This window comes from Antechinus flavipes, chromosome 1 (genome assembly GCF_016432865.1).
Source record: "Antechinus flavipes isolate AdamAnt ecotype Samford, QLD, Australia chromosome 1, AdamAnt_v2, whole genome shotgun sequence".
Classification (NCBI taxonomy): Eukaryota; Metazoa; Chordata; class Mammalia; order Dasyuromorphia; family Dasyuridae; genus Antechinus; species Antechinus flavipes.
Genome location: NC_067398.1, coordinates 127743896 through 127764676, shown reverse-complemented (window position 1 = coordinate 127764676; position 20781 = coordinate 127743896). Strand labels below are relative to the sequence as shown.

Genomic DNA, 20781 nt, shown 5'->3' with positions numbered 1-20781 from the left:
CTGGACTACAGCTGGGCAGGGGCATAAACAAGCGGAGTATAAATAGCGGCCCGAGCGGGCGGCTGCGGACCAGTCGCGTCGGGGAAGCAGCCCGGAGCCGGGCTCACCTGGGCGGAGCCGAGCCGAGCCGGGCGCGCCGCGCCGAGCGTAAGTGGGCACCCGCTCTTCCCCAGGCGCCAGCCCCTCTGAGATTAGCAAACGAGTTTTCGCTTCTTCCTTCCTCCCTTATGCCAGACACACAGACAGCACATGCAAGGGACACACACGACACGCACGCACAGGGCACGTACATCTGGTGCGCACACATCACATAACCGCGGGTTGTGGAAAGAAACGCCATTAATAATGATTTTTTTAAGTCAGCATGCAGCGGGGTAAGTGAGCGTCTGTCTGGTGGCGAGCGGGGGCAGCCGGCGAGGTGACGGTTTCTGGTTATTCTGAGCGGGGCTTTCTAGCGGATCTCAAGGCTACCGATCCAGGCGCTTTGTTTGACCTGACAGCGGGGACCGGTTCCAAGAAATAAAGCAGGATGCAGTGTCGGCGGCAAATAGAAAGCAGCTCTCAGTGCCCGTGCCTGCAAGGGTATTGTCTGCTCCGCGAAGGATGAAGGGCCAGGGAGGGAGAGGAGGATCTCCACGGGCCCCCTTAGCCGTGGCAAGTTAGCAGGGCTACGTCTGCAGTTAGCGGGATCGGCACTTCCACGCCGGGAGTGTTCCCCATCTCGGGCGCTGCCTGAGCGCTTGCTCCTAGGCTCCGTAGCTGGCAAGCAAAGGCTCAACTAACCCCCGAGGCTTGAGCCACAAGGGGTTACGATTCCGGCACAGACTGGGGAGGAGGGAAGGGGAGGTCATCGACCAATGGGCCGCGGATGCTGTTTTTCTCTTTGCCCGGAGGGAACTTTCTGGAAAAGTTCTGGGGTAAGAAAGTTGAGAATGTCAAGTGGAGGAGGAGGAGGAAAGAAGGAGCCGTTCCTTACTCAGGCGTAATAGCCGAGCTTTGGGGAGTGTTAATGTATAAGGTCTGGGAGTGGATGTGCTTTAATGATAATAATTAACATATAGATCAACCCCGTCATCTAGGCTGTAATTTCGTTTGGGTCACTTAAAGTTGAAAGTACAAATCATTTTAGAGAATATTTATTAATAAATATTAGAGATTTGTTTATTTGGTACTCTTTAGTAGGGAGTATCCAAAGGCTATACTCATAAATTAAAAATCAGCAATAATTCAGTGCTTCGAGGTTTTCTGGATTCCAATCCCAGAATTCTATCTACTGTGTCACCGTATCTTATATACAAAATATGTTTAAGGTAAGTAGGTAGGAGATAGAATTATTTCATGACTGCAGAGCATAACGCCCTGTGACTTCTCCTTTTGAGAGAGGCCATAGTATTGACTTTGTTTATATGTCCATTGTTGTTTTTGCCCGGAACCAATTATTTATTAAAGTGGCAAAAGTAAACAGTGCTGAGGTCACTTTTAGATAGCTAGAACTCCAGAGAAATGACATCAGTAAAGCCAGAGAAGAATATAAGCCTTTCTAGTTAAAGATAAAAGATCTTTTAAAAAATGGAACCCAACAAACAAAGCTGACAAATGAAAGTTAACAAAGTTATTGCAAGTAATTGGTCTACTAATGTTATTGTGAGTTACAGTATCATTAGGAGTGTCTGAAATCCTTTGTGTTTTACACAAAGAATTCCAGAGGAAGCTTCATAATGATATTACAGAGTCATGGCCATAAGAGGTCACAGCATATTATATTTTTCTATGTAGATAGGATTTTATCCTGTTTTTGAAGTGTTAAATAATACATTGGTCATAATTCAGACTCTAATTCTCTTCAGTAGAAAAGCATAGAAGGATCCAGATGAATCTGCAAAAATTCATTGGAGGAGCTATCATAAAATGAAACTTTTTTCTTTTTTTTTTTTTAATTATAGCTTTTTATTTACAAGATATATGCATGGGTAATTTTTCAGCATTGACAATTGCAAAACTTTTTGTTCCAACTTTTCCCCTCTTTCCCCCCACCCCTTCCCCCAGATATCAGGTTGACCAATACATGTTAAACATGTTAAAGTATAAGTTAAATACAATATATGTATACATGTCCAAACAGTTATGTAAAATAAAACTTTCAGCCACATGCAATAATATAGGCTAACTTAAAGCAGTATCATATTTTTCAGGACCAAGAACTTGTTTGTTTTGCTAATTTATTAGATAATGCATTGTCGTGGTACCATGCCTCTCCTAGTCTTCCACCAATGTTCATTTCCATTGTGAATAATTTTCTTACTAAATTTTGGTTATTTTAGAAATTCCAAAAAATATTCTTCTTTTGAATAATTCTGGGACTACCATACAACACAAAAGCTCCTTGGTTTTGAAATTCTGACCTCATCTTCTACCCATATACTCCTGTGTCAAAGCCCACTTCACTTATCTTTTAGTAGTTTCCTTTCCCCAAAACACCTGTGTCTGTAAAATAGCATTTCAAACTTTATGGTCATTTGACAATTGCCCCTTCATGGAGTTCCTGGCAAGCATAAATCTCTAGTCCTGAGTTGGTCCTTTAAAACTACATTTTTAAACCCAAGAAAAATATCCTAATTCCAGATAAAAACCGTCTTCTCATGGCTCGAGAATTTACTCTGACAATAGTGGGATGTCCTTGTATAAATCATTTTCTTTCTGAGCTTGTTTCCTCACCTGCAAAGTTGAGATGTATAATACTTGCAATTACTTACCTCATAATCTTGTGAGGAAAGCATTTTAAATACTTTAAAATACCATAAAAGTGAATAGTTGATCCAATAATAATTATTAGCCGTGGATTTACCAAATGAATTTCAGGGAACTGAAGGAAAATGGGAAATGAACTTGGGCTTCAGGGAGCCCTAAAGTTCCTATTTCATGTTTATTTTGGCTAGAGTTGTCTTTAGGAATCTAAGGGCAGTGAACTTTAGGTTAGTAAGTATAAATTCCTGACAGTTCAGCAAACAGAAGGATAGGCTTTCAGGAATGGGAGAAAATACAGGGAGGTTGGAAGAGATAGGGAAGCCCATCTAATGATTCTAAAGCTAGCCTGGTTCGTTTGCCTATACTTTACTTGGCTTTCTTCCTGTCCTGGTTGTTTTAAGGCCTGTCATTTTGATTATTCCTCCAAATTTCTGTGTCCTTTTTTAGCCCCATAAAGAAGGTATTCTTAATCTGGGGTCTGTAGATAGGTTTTAGAGATTTCTTGAACTTGGGTGGGGGAAATTACTCTTCAATATAATTCATGTCCTTCATAATTCCATTTGCTTTATTTTAAGAAACAATGTAGAAACAACTGAGTCTAGTATCTGATTAGCTAGGATAATTAGTTAAACTAGGAGTCTGAGTTGCTTCTTCCTCAGGAGGCTGTATTTCAAGCGAACTCTCCCTCAGGCCCACCTCATATCCCTTACCATCTCTCCTATAGCCTCTGATGCTCTGGCATTGAGGTGTCCTGAGATTTTCCTGTTCTACTTCCAGCCTTGCTCCTCCCACCTCCTTTGTGTGCTACTTGCTTTGGGTACCATAATTTTCTATTATTATGACTCTATACTAGGCAGAGTTTTGTTGGATTTTTTATTTGTTTGTTTTTCATTTCTTTTTTTGGGACTACAGAAATTTAGCTATTAAGGTGGATCTGGCTGAGCCATTTTACAAATGTAAGATACAGCCTACTATAGTTTCAAAGACATTGTAGTATGTAGGATGAGTCCCAAGGGTTAAGATTTAGTTACTTTCCAGGAGTACTATGGAAGTGGAGCTTTTGGTAAAAATGATTTTTTCAATTGTATTTGGTATTTTAAAGCTCTACAAGGAGAACACATGTGGTATAGTGACTGTAGTGCTGGATTGGAGTCAGAAGACTCTTGGGTTTGAATTTTGCTCCTGATACTAGTAGTATGACCTTGCATTATAATCTTTCTGACCCTAAGTTTCCTCACATGTAAAATAGGGATAGTAATACTTATAACATTTGTCTCACCTTGTAATTTTGAAGATCAAATGAAATCATAGCTCTCTAGATCTTACCACTGTGCTTGTCATATAGTAGCACTTATTAAATGCTAATAAAGTTATCCCTTCTCATTATGCATGTTAAGCCCTTTGGAAACCTTAAGATACTATATAAATGTAAGTGATTATCATCATTGGTACTATATACTGGTTTGCTTATTTCCAGGAAACCTCCACAATGTGGAGAGGCCTGGCACTTGCCCTGGCTCTCTGTCTCCTCCCCTATGGAGGAACAGAGAGCCAGGCACAAAGTGCCCGGTGCAAAGAACCTCCAAAATGGCACATAAGAGATCAAGATCCAATGCTGAATTCTCTGGGTAGAGTGACTGTGCTTGCCCTCCTCCAAGCCAGCTGATACTTGTGCATTCTGCAGGCCTCCAGGTAAGATGGTTTTAAGGTTTTAAAAGACATTTAAAGATTTTCATTTATTCTTCATACTGCCACAAAATATTTTATTTTTCACTTCTCTGATGCATATCATAAAATAATTATGTATTATGGTTCCCTGTTCTGTGCATCATCCCTCTGCTTGACTATAAGTTTCATAAGGGCAGGGACTCTTGTTTTTATTCGAATAGCTTTATGTGGAATTTATAGTTTTTAAAAATGTTCAATATAAGATAATAAATATAAATACTAAAATTTAATAAATATAAAATAAAATATATCATGTTAAATTTATGTTGAAAGTTTTGCCACCTTTTCATTAGTGGATCTTTGATGGCACTGAAGTGGATATTTTAGCCTACCCCCTTCTCCTCCTACTCCCCCAGACAGCAAGCAATTTGATATAATTTAAATATGTGCAATTCTTCTAAAAATATTTCCATATTAACATTTATTATATAAAATTTTGAGTTCTAAATTTTTCTCTTTTCTTCCCTCCCCTCCCTTCTTCCTAAAATGGTAAACAATTTAATATAGGTTATATATGTGATGCCTTCTCATCTTGTGCCTCTTGTCTGTGTTTTCTATAGGTCCTCTACAAAGGATTACTTCTAGGTCTTCTTACATTTTGTGGGTACCAGAGTAGTTCTTGATCTAGCCATATTTTATCCCTTGGAAGGCAGCCTCCCTGCTTTTCTAAAATTTATTTCTTAAACATTTTTTTGTGTCACTTTTGTATATTGAGTACCATAGGAAATATGTGGTAGTCTTCTTGTGCCTATCTTAGGTCTTTCCCATGACCTTAATCACAGTATGCTGAGATTCAGAATCATAAAGTATCACCCAGAGATCATGTATGTTAACATAATGGGTTTTTGTGCCAGGGATGGCTTAAGATTCTTAAAATCATTTAAAATCAGTTCCTCAAACTGATTTAGCTTCTCCTTTTCCTTTGGTCAATTCTGGGCCCAATTCATTGTCAGTTGTTATAAGTCACTAGTGTGTATACATATATGTGTGTATGTATATGTATATTGTAAGTCATTAGTGTGTTTTTAAAAAAAAATCTATCTAGGTTTTTTCTCTTTCTATGGAATGCTGGTCTTACTCATAACTGAATTCGAGGATGTCCTATAAGATTCTGGAGTTTGATCCAATGACCCCAGTCTCATCTGAAAAAAAGAATTTTTGAAGGAACTCGGCATTTGTCAGGTTCTCCTCTTCTACTGGATCTTTGAAGAGGGTCCTCCATGACTGTGGGCAATGCCGTTGGAAAAAATATGTTTTATCATCACTTGATGATACTAATTATTGAACATAGTTTCCCAATAATTGTGTTTTTTGAGACATATTATATAATGTTAACATATGCTTAAAGAATTCCTTGTGGAATCTCTACTATCTATGAAGTGAATTCAGTTTCAGTTTCTTATTCAGCAATCCAACAAAGCATGATCACATATTCTTGGCACCTTTCATTCAGTAAGAATTGATTTAAATTGAATTCCTGCTATATGTCAGTTACTATTCTGGGTGTTGGGATATGAAGATTAAAAACAAAATACTAGTTTTATTTTGATACAACTTTGCAAAAGTTTACCTAACTCCCTCTCATATTTTTACTTAGGGTATTCTTGACATATATGGAAATCATTATCTTTTTTTTTCTTTGGTCATCTAACACCTTTATCTTATTTCTTTATTTACCAATTTTTACACTTGATTATTCTTAAATTTTTGTAAAGATGGGAAAGTAGTTATTGATGATGTCTTTTTGATCATCTTTCTTAAATGTGCTGGATATAGAAAGATAAAAACCTAAACTGACAGTGCCCTCAATGAGCTTACATTCTAACTGAAAGCAATTATTATCTGAGATTTTCACATAGCATAAATGCCCAAGAAATGTTTGGTGATTGTTTTTAAAAGAAGAAAGCTATGTTGTAAAAATATATATTTATCAAACCTAAAACTTAACTGGACAACATTGTGTTGAATAATGTCAATCATCTAGATATCTTTATTCCAAAATTTATTAATTTAAAAAGAATTTTCAAACTACCACCATGAAAAAGATACTTTAAATAGAAGTCAAATTATTAAGTGGTAGTGAATATGTATTTTTTTCAATTTCTTTGTTTTTTTCCATTGATTTTTGTTTAAATTATAATTGTTTTGGAATGTTCTTATGGTGAAATAAAAAGAATTTGGGGTTTGGAATCAGAGGATATGAGTTCAGATTCTGGCTCTGTTATAGCTATCCTATGTGACCTATGAGACTTACCGTCTCTGGTCTTTAGCTTCTTTTTATGTAAAATGAGGAAGTTGGAGGAGATATAATCTCTAATATGCTTTCTAATTATAAATCTATGCAATTTCACAAACTATAATCAAATATCAGAAATTTGGTTTCTAGAAAAAGTGAATGGGATAGCATTTAGGCCTGAAAGACTAGTAACTATTTCTGCCATCAAGTAATAACTTCACTAAATATAGATATGAAGTTTTAAGAAATTCAAGGAAGAAAAGGTAATTCTGACTTCCTTAAGGAGACTGAATTTACAAGAAAATGTGGCTAAGAAGGAATTATAATTTATTCAACAAACACTTGTCAGGTACCCACTATGTATAGAGCACCAGGCACTAGGGCATGACATGAATACAACAAAAATGCATCTTTCCTCAAAAACATTTACAAAAGTTACATTTAGAAAACGTCTATCAACCAAAAGTTAGTGTAGCCAAAAGTGGATTCTGTTGAAATGTGTTATGTATTACGGGTATTTGCCATGATCTTCACTCCTTTGTTTTCCCCAATATTTTTTCAATGATATAGTATCAGTGTATAATCACATATCACTGGAATTACTGATTGAGACAAAACTGATCTTTTCACAATCATTGATTTCTGACAATCATGGAGGAGGACCCATTTCTCTCCCCTCATCCTTCCCTTGCAGCGAGAATACTGGATTAGGAGCAGAGACCAGGTCTTTCACTCAATAACTGTGTGACCTTGAGTTTAATCTCTCTGAACCCTAGTTTTATCATCTGAAAGATGTCCCAATATTATTTGTGTTGCCTCCTCCAATAGGGCTGCTGTGAGCCTAGGTGAGGTTATGTAAAACTCTCTTGTACTAAAATACATGTCAATTATTGGTATTTTTGAAGGATACCTTCCTTTCCACATTCCATGTTCACATAATTCTAGACTGGCAGCTTAAGGCCAATAGGGCTGTCTCTCTCCCAGATCTACTTATGACCTTAGTATCCATTATAGCTGACACTAACAATTTTGGGTTCCTCCAGCTCTGTTTTTTCACCCTTGCTGCAATTTCCTCAGAAATCTCCAAATCTGAAATGTTTGGAATGGCACTTTCTGTTCCCCAAAAAGACAGCTGATCCAGTTCTTACTATCCTCACAGTTGGCTTAGGTGCTCCCTGACGCTAGCTCTGATGCCTTTTCTTTCCCTCAGTTCAGGCCAAGCCAGGAGTTGCAGAAGAGGGAAATAGAAAGAAGAAAAAATGAAGAAAAGGGAAGGGAGATATGAAGATAGGGCAAAGAGAGAAGTGAAAGATAAGAGGAGAAAAAGGACCACAGAGAGGCTGTTGATTCATAACTAATAAGAGTATATTTATTACTTAAATAAAATGAGAAATCTTTTCTTCCCCAATATTTTAGATTGGAAGACCTGCGAGTGAAATTGGAAAGAGAAGGATTTTCCAATATTTCATATATTGTTGTCAACCATCAAGGAAACCCATCTCAATTAAATTTCAAAGAGCTAAAAGATAAAGTTTCAGAGAATATTACTGTTTATCAACAAGAAGTAAACCAACAAGATGTCTGGACTATGTTAAACGGCAGCAAGGATGACTTTCTCATATATGACAGGTATGTTCTTATATATAGAACTACAGTGTTAAATGAAAGAAACCTCACTTTTTTCATATTTTACTCTTTAAAGAAAATTGTTTTTGCTTTATTACAAGACCATCTTTTCATTAAAAGAAGTGCATCATTGTGTTTTGGTTTTATTTTTTTCCTTATGAGTAAGCAAAGCACTTAATATATTAGAATATTTTGCTTTTCTAGCATGTGTGGAAAGGAGGACAAATGACATCAATAAACAGGGCAAAATACTTTCATTTTATATTTATATATGAACTATAACAAAGAAAAATCAACTTCCATATCATATGTAGTTCTAATGCACGTAATCTGGGGGTTTCTTTGACTCAGGGAAGAATAACTTAGTCAAAATTGGAGATAGCATGACAGCAGATAGGATAGGTTGGTATGTTCAGATTCATCCTCTGATATGTTCTATCTCTGTGACCCTGGACAAGTCACTTAATCTTACTGTACCTTAGTTTCCTTTTCTGTAAAATAATGAGGTTGGATTCTATGATCCCATTCATCTCTAACTCTGTGTTCCTTAGAATTCTAAAAGCTTGATCTTATTTATTATAAGAATACCTAAATTTTAAATGTCTGGATCATGTTTTATTCATAGTACCCCCATTTAACTTGCATTTAAGAATTCAGTGTGGTAAATTAAAAAAAATGTTGATATATTATTATCTTTGTATTTTGTTTTTGTTTAGATGTGGTCGTCTTGTTTATCATCTTGGTTTGCCTTACACCTTTCTGACTTTCTCTTATGTGGAAGAAGCCATTAAAATTGCTTATTGTGAAAAAAGCTGTGGAAACTGCTCATACACGGTATCTTCATTTTATTAAATCTAAGGGGAAAAGGAAATAATTCTAGGAGATGTTTAAGAAAGTTGGTGTTTTGTGTCTAAGCTAATCAATATCAAAATAATTTACAACACTTATTTAAAATTCAACATATTTTTTAGTATGCTAGGTCCATTTATGAAAAAAGTTTTAACCTGAAAGATCAGCCATGCACAATGAAGATTGTGTTAATGTCAAAGTTGTGTTTCCATTGTTGGCATTGGTTGTTAGTTGTTTTGAATAGAAAAATATTTTGTTTATAATTTACATTTAATGTTTCAAAGCATTTTCCATCCAAGAAATTTACATTTCCATAAAAATTTATTAAGATATAAATTGACCATAGGAATCCTCAGATAACTAGATACCATACTATCAGTTGACCTACATGGAAGCTTTCTCCTAATAATAAAATTGGTTATCATGCTATTTGGCCAATAATGCCCACAGGGCCTAAAAAATGCAAATGCAGCTTTTAATGCCTAATTAAAATAGTGTGTGTCTATATCTCTGGTATCTTGTTACAGGGCTCTGGACATAGGGGGTACTCAGAATGTACTTATGGATTCTAGAGGAACTATGCTCTTTTATGTAACTAGCTGTCAAAGTGTAGGAAGGTTCCCAATCTTAGTCATTTTACTTCATATCTTTCTAATTTCCTTTTTTGGATTCACCTGAACCTGGATAAATACTGGATCACGACAATCTGTAAGATCCTTTCCAGCTCTAAATTTACAATTTTGTCTTCTAAAAATATCCCTGTTATAATTATACAATATCTTACAAAAGTAATAAAAACCTAATTTTGATCCTGGAGAAACAATAGAAATTCCTTAAAGAGAACATAGTGAATATATCTATATCTTCATATATATATATTATACGTACATAGACATATATCTGAGTATGTGTGTGTATAGAGTATCTATTTGACATACAATAATTTCTACAGTTAATTTCTGAAAACTTCTTAAGAGATTTTGTTTTGTCATTCTGTTCCTTTAGTTTGGTTTAGAGATTTCTACCCTTTTAATCACTTACTCAGATTGTTCATAAATAAAGGTTAAATGCTTCCAAATTCTTCCTTAACACAGGTGTTAATGAAGACATGATTTTTAGAAGCTGCTGCCTAATAATTATATACTAATACCTCAACAGAACGTCTATGAATTCCAAAGTCTCCTAAAATGTGCCATTAGAGCACATGACCCCTGATTTCTTGAACTGATTTTAATGTGTTTGATTTTTTTTTTTTTTTTTTTTTGGCTGAGGCAATTGGGGTTAAGTGACTTACCCAGGATCACACTTCTAGGAAGTAATTAAAAAAATTTTTTTTTAATCTTCATTTATTTATTTGTTACTCTTTTTTTTATTGTTATTATAGTTTTTTTTTATTTACAAGATATATGCATGGGTAATTTTTCAGCATTGACAATTGCAAAACCTTTTGTTTCAACTTTTCTCCTCCTTCCTCCCACTCCCTCCCCCAGATGACAGGTTGACCAATACATGTTAAATATGTTAAAGTATAAGTTAAATACAATATAGTATACATGTCCATACAGTTATTTTGCTGCACAAAAAGAATTGGACTTTGAAATAGTGTGCAATTACTGTTAGGAAGTTTTGAGTGTCTTGAGACCAGATTTGAACTCAGGTCCTCCTGACTTCAGAGCTGATGCTCTATCCACTGTACCACTTAGCCACCGCAATGTGTTTGATTTTTGAAGAGCAAAAAATGGGTTTAGCTTAATTTTGAGCTGCTGTACCAATAGGCTTTGAAATCCTCATTAATTTCCCCTTCCTTATCCATGGGCACATTGATTAAATTTGAAGTCCTGAAGAAATAGGTTACTAAGTTGTTAACTTTGGTTAGCAGTGCTCTGGTTGGCACTAAACTAACCAATGAAGTTATAGTGTTAGGGAGAATTACAAAACAAAACAATTTTCAGAACAGTCCTATTGTATGAAGAAGTACGTGTTTTCAGAGTATATGGCTGGCATTTTGAGTGTCACTGAGAGGTTAATTTACGCTAGACACAATGCTGGATAATATGAATATTTCTGATTAGATGCAGAGGCCAGCAATATTTGACTGGAGGCTTTCACCATATTCACTTCTTTGTATGAAAATGGAAAATAGTGGAATTAGCTCAGGTGAAAAATATAGTGAACTATCAACACAATTTTTTTTCTTGTAACAGCAATGACAATCAGTGCAAGTAATGGAAATGAGAGTTAGTAGTTAGTTGTTCTTTAGTCTTGGTACTGTCTAGATGGTGTCTGGGACTAATCTGGCACTACGACAACATGTTTCAAACAGTGTGCTCAACAGAAAAGGAAGAAGGTAACTGAATTATTACTATCTATTGGGTATGCCAGAGATGGATCATCTCTCTGAATTATTTCCACCTATGTCAAGGAAAGATGTTTTAAAAGAGATGATACTAAGTAGCTTATTTAATGGTTTTATTCTGTTTCAGACCCTAGATGATGAAAGTTTCTGTAAGAATGCATCTTTGGTCCCTGAAGAAGAACCAACTAGGACCCCTACGTCCCATCCCCCCCATCATCACCCCCGCCATCACCATGACCACCATCATCACCACCATCACCAGCATCACAGGCATGGGCATCAGCCTGCAGAGAATAAGAAACCAGAAGATTCTGAGACAGCTGCTGATGTTCACTCTGCGCAAGGTCTGCATCATCACCATGAGCCTACACACCAGCAGCACAGGCACACAGATCACCCCGGGAACCAAGAAAATCCAGATGGCGGAGCTCTGCAGCTTTCGGCTCCAAGAAAGAAACTCTGACGAAAGGGAGGTTCTGGCTGTGCAAACCATCTACTCTGAAATTTGTCCCAAAGTTCAGAGTCGGCTCCTAGGAGCTGATGCTGACATTGTCGACATTTGATATTTGAACATTTAGGCAATTCAGTCACCTGACATTGTAAAGGCACTACACTTCCTTCCTCATGTAGCTGACAGGGGCAACGGGCAGAGGAGAACATCACTGAATCATGACAGTGACGTTTACCTCCAGCTGCCTGATATCCTAGTCAGCAGCTTGAGCCCACAGAAGCCAGCAGTGCTTGAAAATGAAAAAATAAGGCAGGAAGATGAAAATGATCTACAAATTAAAGTTTTTAAATATGAAAAAAAAACCCTCCAAATTTGGACATGCCATTAGTTGGTAGTAAAGATAAATTAAAAAAAAAATTTAATATTTGTTCATTTCACAAGATACCCAATTAATAAAAAGTGATCCTAAATTAGAATTGAATTTGTGTAAAGATATGAAAATCAGAACTTAAACATTTAAGTGACTATTATATTGGCTTCCAAAATAAGAACTTCCTGCCAAAGAAATTGTGAATCAAAACATATTATTTTAGTGCCAAACAAAAGGTGACTACAGAATCTGGTTAATATGTCTTTCTTGTTTCTCTTCCTGTGTTCTGTTTGCATTAATGAGGATAGAAGCGTAAACTATAACTTAGGGGCTTCTGTTGGATTGTTTGCAATTCAGAATGGAAGAAAAACAAAAAAAACATAATTACCTTATTTTATATTACTTTTCTCTTTAGATATCTTTTTAATGCTACTTTTTCTAAGCTGAGAAATTAAAGAATAATACCTCATAGTCTGAAGTGCTAGAACATAATGCATATTAACTTTGCTTTAAAAAAGCACATGAAACATATTACTTTTTAAAATAGCTTTTTATTGTGCATTTTTGTAGTTTAACTCATCTATTTGATTTTGGAGAGTTAGATATAGGGATAAAACTTTTACAATGTCTTGTTTTCTTTATTTAGCACTGAATCATATTGTCTAAACATTTGAGAGTGTTTCTCTAGAAAGGTCTGGAAATGAAAGAATAAAAGACTGGTGTCTCATAAACAGGTTGCTTAGAAAGTGTTACCATAGTCAATGATGGTTCAATAGGTCAACTTACTCCTATGGACCTGAACTCTTTTATGGTTAATATTAATAAGCAGAATGTCAACTAGAATTTGAAAACAGGATAAATGTGTGGGATTATTAAAAAAAAAAAAGATTAACACACTCTCAATAAAACAAAGTTTAACCTTTTCATGTGTGTGTGTGTTTGTTAGATTAGCTGTTTCTGTGATACTGACCTATTGCAATTGTATATAAAGAGGCTGACTGGAAAGGTCAGTTGTGATCAAGGACGTTTTCGCTTGAGATGAGAATCCTTGCTAATGATGAGGCGGCACTCTAAATCTCGAATGGTATCTCGAAGAATGGCAATTTCTTTGTTTTTTTCTTCTTGGAGATGCTGGAGCTTCTAAATGAAGCAGTAAGTATTTTGTTAGTCCAGTTTGCACTTGTACTTTCCTCAGTACAACAAGCCTACGAGGTAAAGGGTTTTGTTTGGTTTTGGGGAGGAAGAATGCTGTGATTTTATTACTCTAGGGAATTTCTACCTGGGCAGAATGCTAACAACTTTGTAATTTTGGCCTTCCAGAGCTACCTGAGTCACCTAAGAGCATTAGTGATTTGTATAAGATCACAAAGCTAGTCTATGCAAGGGGTGCAATTTGGATGAGGCTGGATCTATTCTGTCAGGACTGTGAAATTTTAAAGTACAATTTTCTTCTTCACTTAGAAGTTTTTAAAAACAATCATATAGTTGCTGTGAAACCATACAGAACAATGTGATAGCAATGTGTGGTCTAGGAATGGTGTGGTCTCAGGATGAATAGATTCACATTTTAGTAATGCCATTAAGAGGATGCACGTACAGTGTTTTTAATGTCCAACTTAACAGGATCTTACAAATGGCACTATTTATAATAAAATAATCTCAGAGAATGAAGATCCATAACATTTTCCATCATTTTTCCCTTGGGAGTTCTAAATTATCATTTAGTTATGAACATTATTTTTTTTTTAATTTTAAAATCTTTCTGTATTGTGCTTTAAAGTTAGCAAAGTCACAGAAAAGTAAGACATTAATAAGAAAACAATTAAAATTATAGTTTTCAGAAAGATTCATAGGTGTCCATTCCAATAAATAAGTTTGAGTTGTTTTAATCCTTTTTTTTTTTTTTTTTTAAAGAACAACCACGGGGTGGCTTGGCTGCTAGATAACGAATGTTTAAAATAGGGTTAAGAACGTCTTTATTGGGGTGGAGGAAGCACCCTTACTGTGGAATACAGAGATTCTTTAATTGTAAAAGTAAAAACCTGCAAAAAGCATTTGATTGAATTTCAACTTATCACAGTACACATTCACTTCTATTTTGGCTTATGAATATTATGCTAGTCAGAAAAATGACAAGAATAAAGATACAGAAAAAAGAGGACATGAAAATCATTTCATGATCAAGACAGATTTAGATGAACATTATGTTTTGAAGCTGGTATGACAGGAGTCTTTCTTTCTAATATTTTAGAGGGTATCTCTTACATCTTCATAATATCCCTTTGAATTGTCATAGTAAGGAATAGCTTAAGTTTTCTCATTTTGGTGAATATTTAAATACAGTATCCCAGGTGTTTCTCAGATTCTTGCATACCACATTTTTACTACCTTAAAGAATATAAGATAACTAATTACTGTAAGGAAGGGGTTTTGCAGAGGGAGAGTAATATTGCCCTAATTAGGTCTCTTTTACAAAAGCAATCCTGCCACCTGAGAAATCATTAATTTGAGAGACTTACTGAGCAATGAACATAGGATTACTCTTGAGAACAGAATGGGGCCAATATAAATGATATACAATGCTTTTAGAGGTTCCTTACTTGTCTTAAACCAAAACTCCTGCCTAGCAATTCCCATGTCTGTCCCACTAATGTTTTTATTTCTCCCCTTTCACCAAGAATTCAAATAGGGGAATGGGTTTTGGTGATTACTTCTCTTTGCACTGGATGTGAGATATACTTGAGTTTGCCTCTTGACACTGATTGACCTAACCTTATTCTTTCTCAGTGAGATCAACCTCTGGTCATTACCTATATCAAATTAAGTTACTATATTCTTAAGATAATCCTGGGGATGCTGGGAATGGAGAAGGAAATGAAAATGATTTGCAAGTAATAATAGTTTAATAAATACAAACAAACACAAAGGAAAAACAAAATCACATACCCTTCTGTAGATGTGCTGAGGCAAAACAGTGGAATCAGTATATGGTTTTGCTGATTTCATCTGAGCTCTTGCCAACTGAGCATTAAGCTGAATCAAATACAAAAAAAAAAAATTAAAATCATGCAGTTCATTAAGGTGTTTTTCCATCATAGCTGTAATCCCTTCCATACTTTTTGTCTATAATTTGCCATTTAAACTATATTAAAATATTCTTTATATTAAGCTATTGTCTAGTTTGTGATGTATGCTTTTTTTTTAAAGAAAGTTCCTTTACATCTGTTAATAAGCTTTATTAATACCTTTTGTTTTTATGTCACATTCTATTCCAGATATATACATCTCCACCATTGAAATTTTTCTCATAACAAAGCAAAACAGTTAAATTCAAACTGTGTGGTTCTCAAATAGTGAGGGGTCACTATTTAATAAAAAAAGCTGGAGAGATCTCTGAGGCAAAGCAAAGTTTATTATACATTCTCTTGAGAAGGGTCCCACCTGTAGAGCAGACAATCGAAGGGAGGAAGTGTCTTCAGGGACAGGGTCAACACTTTTAATCCCTAACGAAAATACCCCCTCCCACTACTGACCCTCATCTTTATTGGCTGAGGGTCTTACATTTTAAACTCTGGAACTACCCAAGAAATTGAACTTGACCAATAAGTCCCATATTTGACTGAAACAGGGAGAAAATGATGTCATGGGAGGTTAGCAGGAAGGGGACTTCAGTATGCCCTTGACTCAATCTTCAAAGTCGTTTCTTAGCCTACTTAAACTCAGAAGTAGATGAAGCCTTACTCGATTCTCACAACTGGCTTGAAAGATCTCACCTCATCTCATTCAAAACCATTGTTACAGTTAATGTGCCTGACTATAGGAAGGAGCCTGACATTACTCTCCTGTACTAGTTTTCCAGCACTCACTGGAGAATAGAGAGCTATTATGTGTGTTCCAGGGTCAAGAGTGGTCATGATAATATTCAAGAGCCTGGTTTTCTTTAGGAAAGATTCTCTTTTTTTGCTTTTTTGCTGAGGCAATTGGGCTAAATGACTTGCCCAGGGTCACACAGCTAAGAAGTGTAAGTGTCTGAGATCAAATTTGAACTCAGGTCCTCCTGACTTCAGGGCTGGTGCTCTATCCACTGCACCACCTAGCTATCCCAGGAACGATTTTTTTTTTGTTAGTTAAAAATAAATTTTATTGATATGTTAGTTTTCATGGCACAATCATTTCTGGATACACTGCTTTCTGTTAGCTCTTCTTGCTCAACCTTCCCCTCTTCCTAACTGTATAACCATTGTATAATTGTATAATCATTGCTTAGTTTGGCAATGACTCATCACTCTTTTTCACTTTCCTTATTCAGTCAATTGACAAGTCCTTTTGTTTCTATTGACATTACATCTGTTTTATATATTATTCCATTTTTTCCTCTGACTCTGATACTGGTAGCCTGCAGCACTTCAAGCTTGGACTATATTGTAATAACCTGCTAGTTGGTTTCCCTGTTTCAAATCTCTCCCAAAATTTCATCTCCTACTCAGAGTCTGACCATGTCACTCCCTTGATCCCTTATTCACTCCAATGGCTCCCTATATCTTCCCAGGAACGATTCTTAAGAAAGATTTCCCCACACAACTAATAGACCATTTATTGCTTATTATTATGATATGACAAACATTTTCAAATAAGACAAATATCTTTTGACAGATGTATTACATAAAAAATATTCTCAAGACATTTGCTTCATTCAAAAACCAAAAATTCAGCACAAAGCATTCCCTCAGTTTAATTCTCTTTTGGACTTGAAGGAAGCTAACTTTACTCCACTTTTTGCTGCTGTCTTTTTTCTAGGATTGCCCAAGAAAGCCTGGACTAGCAGGGGAAGAGATCCAGGACAAATAAAAGTGCTAGATAGGCTCCAGACCATGTGGTACAAGGAAGATGGTCACTAAAGACAAAATTAACCTTTACAAAGAATCCACCTTCAGATCCCAAGGACTTCCCTGATAGATATCTTAATTAGTTGTATAAGCTATCTCCTCCTTGTTTTGTTTGGATTCTCTGTTTCTGCAGAAACTTTGAATAGTTCACTTTGAATTGTAACATCCTCCTCTCCAGCCCCACCCTAACTCTCCATTATGTGAAAACTGAAGGGGAGAGAAGGAAAGTCAAAAAATCTATTTACAAAAGGCTGGAGATGCCCCTGATCAAAGGGTTAACTTCAGAAAAATAAGTGTAGAGATTGTTGTGATTAACAGGCAGTATGGCATATTGCAAAAAGCAGAGGATTTACATGTAAGAGGGTCTCTGTTACCTGCTTGTTCCTTTATGTTTGTGCCACCTGTCATCCTGCCTGCATCTCATGTGACCCTCCTGGTCACATTCCTGGCTCCTGCCCTTTTTGGATCACAGTTAATATCCAACTCAGGGCCAACACACACACATCTGCCATTCCCAACGGGGTTTTACTGCAGGATGCTTCGTGGATACATGGTCAAGAGATTTTGTGTTAGAACACAAAAAAGAGAGGATCCTAGTTTGAAGAATCAGAATTAGGGTTCAAATATTACCTTGGATATTGATTAGCTAGGTGACTTGGGGTAGATCACTTAACCTCTTGGGACCTCAGTTTATATTTAGTGAACTCTAAGTTTGTCTCCATTTCTACAGTTATGAAATGTCAAGAAATGAGAAGGCCCAGATGAACTTGTCCCATTGTTTCAACAGTCCTACAGAAGTTTTTTTCATTCAATATTTTTGTCAACCCTAAACTTTTGGGGGTCAAAGGGATAACTGTCACTATTGACAGGGAGTGGCAGAAACCTGATACTTAGCATTCTGGGTAGTGTTTTCCATTTTTTTTACAATGGCTAAATTCCTTTTAGGTTCTGATCTTGTTTATGATAATCTGCAAACCTGGTAGATAGGTAGTAATGGAGCTTTTAACTCAATCTGACTTCCCCGAGATCTACCTCTATTTGTAGTTTGATTATCTCATTCTGCTTTTCCATATCTTGAGTTCTTAACTTCGTGGTCAACTCTGAAATCTCCATTTCCTTTTTCTCCATCAGCTCTTTGTGTTTTTCTTCATTTAGTTCAACTAATAAAAACACAAACATCAAATGATATTCTAATAATGCAATTAAAAATTAACAGCACCTATGGCCTAGGAAACACTTAAGAAATTAAAGCATGATTTTAAGGAAAAATTCTATTCTCAAAAAGCAGTTATGTGTTAAACTCAGGATTCTCAAGCAATTCTCTTATTTTTGTTCTAAAATATCAGTAGAAATAACAATAGCAATCGTTTATATAATCTGTAAAAGATTATACAAATATTAATTCATTTGATCCTCATATCCACCCTCCAAGAAAGGTGCTATTATTATTCCCAGTTTACAGATGAAGAAACTGAGGCAGGCAGCAGTAGGAAGTTGCAGTTGCCTGTGAGTTCAGGTCTTCCCGACTCTGGCTCCAGTACAGTAGCAACTACCCCCTGACTGCTTGATAAGAAAATGAGTGAAAACGATTCAGTGATGAAATGCCCGAGCCTTAAGGAAACCGCCGCCCTGGGTCGGAGGGAGACGCCGGGCCATTTCCCGAGTCCCCAGGAGCTGCGGCGTGACCTGAACGCAATTACAATATAGTTCTGAAAGATTTAAAGCAAGGAACCTCCTCACCCTAATTTAAAACCCAGACAATGGATTATGCCGAAAGCCGGAATTCTGTGACTGCGCCGATTAAATGCAGAGGAAACCCTTCCTCGGGAGGGGGTCAGGGGCTCCTCGGCATTGGCGCAGCCCCACTTGGGCCGGGGGTTTTAAAAGAATCTGCTCCCCAGGAGAAGGCCCTGGGGGAGGAGAAGAGGCTCCCCAAGGCCGGGGGCGGGACGGGAGCGCGAGGGGAGCAGCCGAGCTCGTGGAGGTGCGAGGCAGGAGCCTCGCGCTCTGCCCGGCTTCGCGCTGAGAGCTGCTCGGGCCACGCGCGCCCCCTGCCGGCTTCTCCCTTTCTCTGCTTTTCCTTGGGTTCCTGAGATTGGAGCGCAGGTTCCAGCATCTAAATCAGGGAACATCGGTTATAAATTCTCGAAATCCGATCCCCAAAGACCCAAACCCCATTTCCTTCCAGTGAAGGAGAGAAAAAATGAATGATACACAAATATTTTCGTTCTCCACATTTTCCTTCTTTTAGGCAGTTGATTCTGTTACAGCGCATTCCATAAAATGGACTGAAAATGTCTATTTGGGTCCATTCGCCTCAAGAAAATCGTTAAGACTTTATTTTTTCTGGATATTAAAACTCATTATATTTAGTAAAATGTCTTGAAGTTCGCTGAAAAAATTGCCGATGCTAAAAGATGTAATCATCGCAATCTTACGCTGATTTAATTGTAAACTTTTTACACTGAAGGCAACTCTACTTGCAGAACATGGTGCAGCAGGAAGGGCACTAAATGAAGTCAGAAAACTGGGGTCTAAGTCTCCGCCCTGCGGCTTTTTATGGGTCTGCCTTGTTTCCCCCAATAGATGGTGTGCTCCCTGGGAGCAGTGTTTATCCCCAGCTTTATTTATACTCTTTGTATCATCTGCACTCAAGTGCAGGGTTTTGTGCAGAGTCTGTGCTTAAGGAATGCTTTTCATTTGTTCATTATCCCTGTGATCTTTGACAACTCCTTGGATTTTAATAATAGGTAATTATTTGATAAAACATTTCCCTCTTGGGGTTGTTGTGAAGATAAAAAGATTAGATAATGTGTATAAATCCTTTATAATGGTAAAACATTATAAATAATGTAAGCTGTTACTATTTCCAATGGGCAAATAAGCAACTATACATCTTTTAAAAGATATATAGAATTTTTTTTTAATTGGCTATAAATGACAACTAAAATTCCCCTTTGTACATATATATGCATGTATGGGCGGGCAGATGCACATATACACATTTGAGGATATCTTGCTCCATATCATATGGAGCACATTTCCATGAATTCCATGGAGCTCCATCTCTTATTTCTTTTGATGTCCTAATATGACATTTTGCTTCCATTCAGTACTTTATATGGTCTAGCGATGTGGAGCAGTGGATGGAGTGCTGGGGTTGGAGTCAAGAAGATTTTAAATCCAGTTTAATTCCAGCCTCAAAAATGTTCTAGCTGTGTAGGTAAATCACTCAATCTCTGTTTGCCTCTGGCTAAAAAATGGCAAACCACTCTGATATCCAGTGTTGTGAAGAGTCAGACATGATTGAAACCACCCAACACATCATCAATCTCCCGATCAAATGGGAACATGACTCAAAAGTGGTACTTTACTGGAAAGAGAATAAAATTATTAAATCATAATTGATAGGCACACAAAGTACTCAAATATGTTATTTCTACATAATTTCAAAGTACAAACTTTTAAAAGACATATTGGTTAATAACAATTCGTTTGGGGATAAAATGTCAAATTCCCAAGATTAATTTTTTT

At 36.5% G+C, this 20781-nt stretch overlaps 2 protein-coding genes across 2 annotated transcripts in view; one reads left to right on the top strand and one right to left on the bottom strand.

Moving 5' to 3' along the window:
* Window positions 1-60: 60 nt before the first annotated feature.
* On the top strand, window positions 61-13285 carry SELENOP (selenoprotein P). Its single transcript, XM_051990442.1, is given in 5 exon segments — window positions 61-147; window positions 4223-4437; window positions 8126-8338; window positions 9052-9169; window positions 11668-13285. Coding segments are annotated over 4 exon segments (1179 nt in total). The 5' UTR covers window positions 61-147; window positions 4223-4234; the 3' UTR covers window positions 12313-13285.
* Window positions 13205-20781, bottom strand: part of CCDC152 (coiled-coil domain containing 152) — a 51343-nt gene continuing 43766 nt past the window's right edge. The window contains exons 4-6 of the mRNA XM_051971073.1: window positions 18280-18407; window positions 15308-15394; window positions 13205-13501 (exon numbers count right to left, since the gene is read on the bottom strand). Coding sequence (XP_051827033.1) covers window positions 13379-13501; window positions 15308-15394; window positions 18280-18407 — 338 coding nt within the window. The 3' untranslated portion in view covers window positions 13205-13378. The remainder of the gene's footprint in view (window positions 13502-15307; window positions 15395-18279; window positions 18408-20781) is intronic.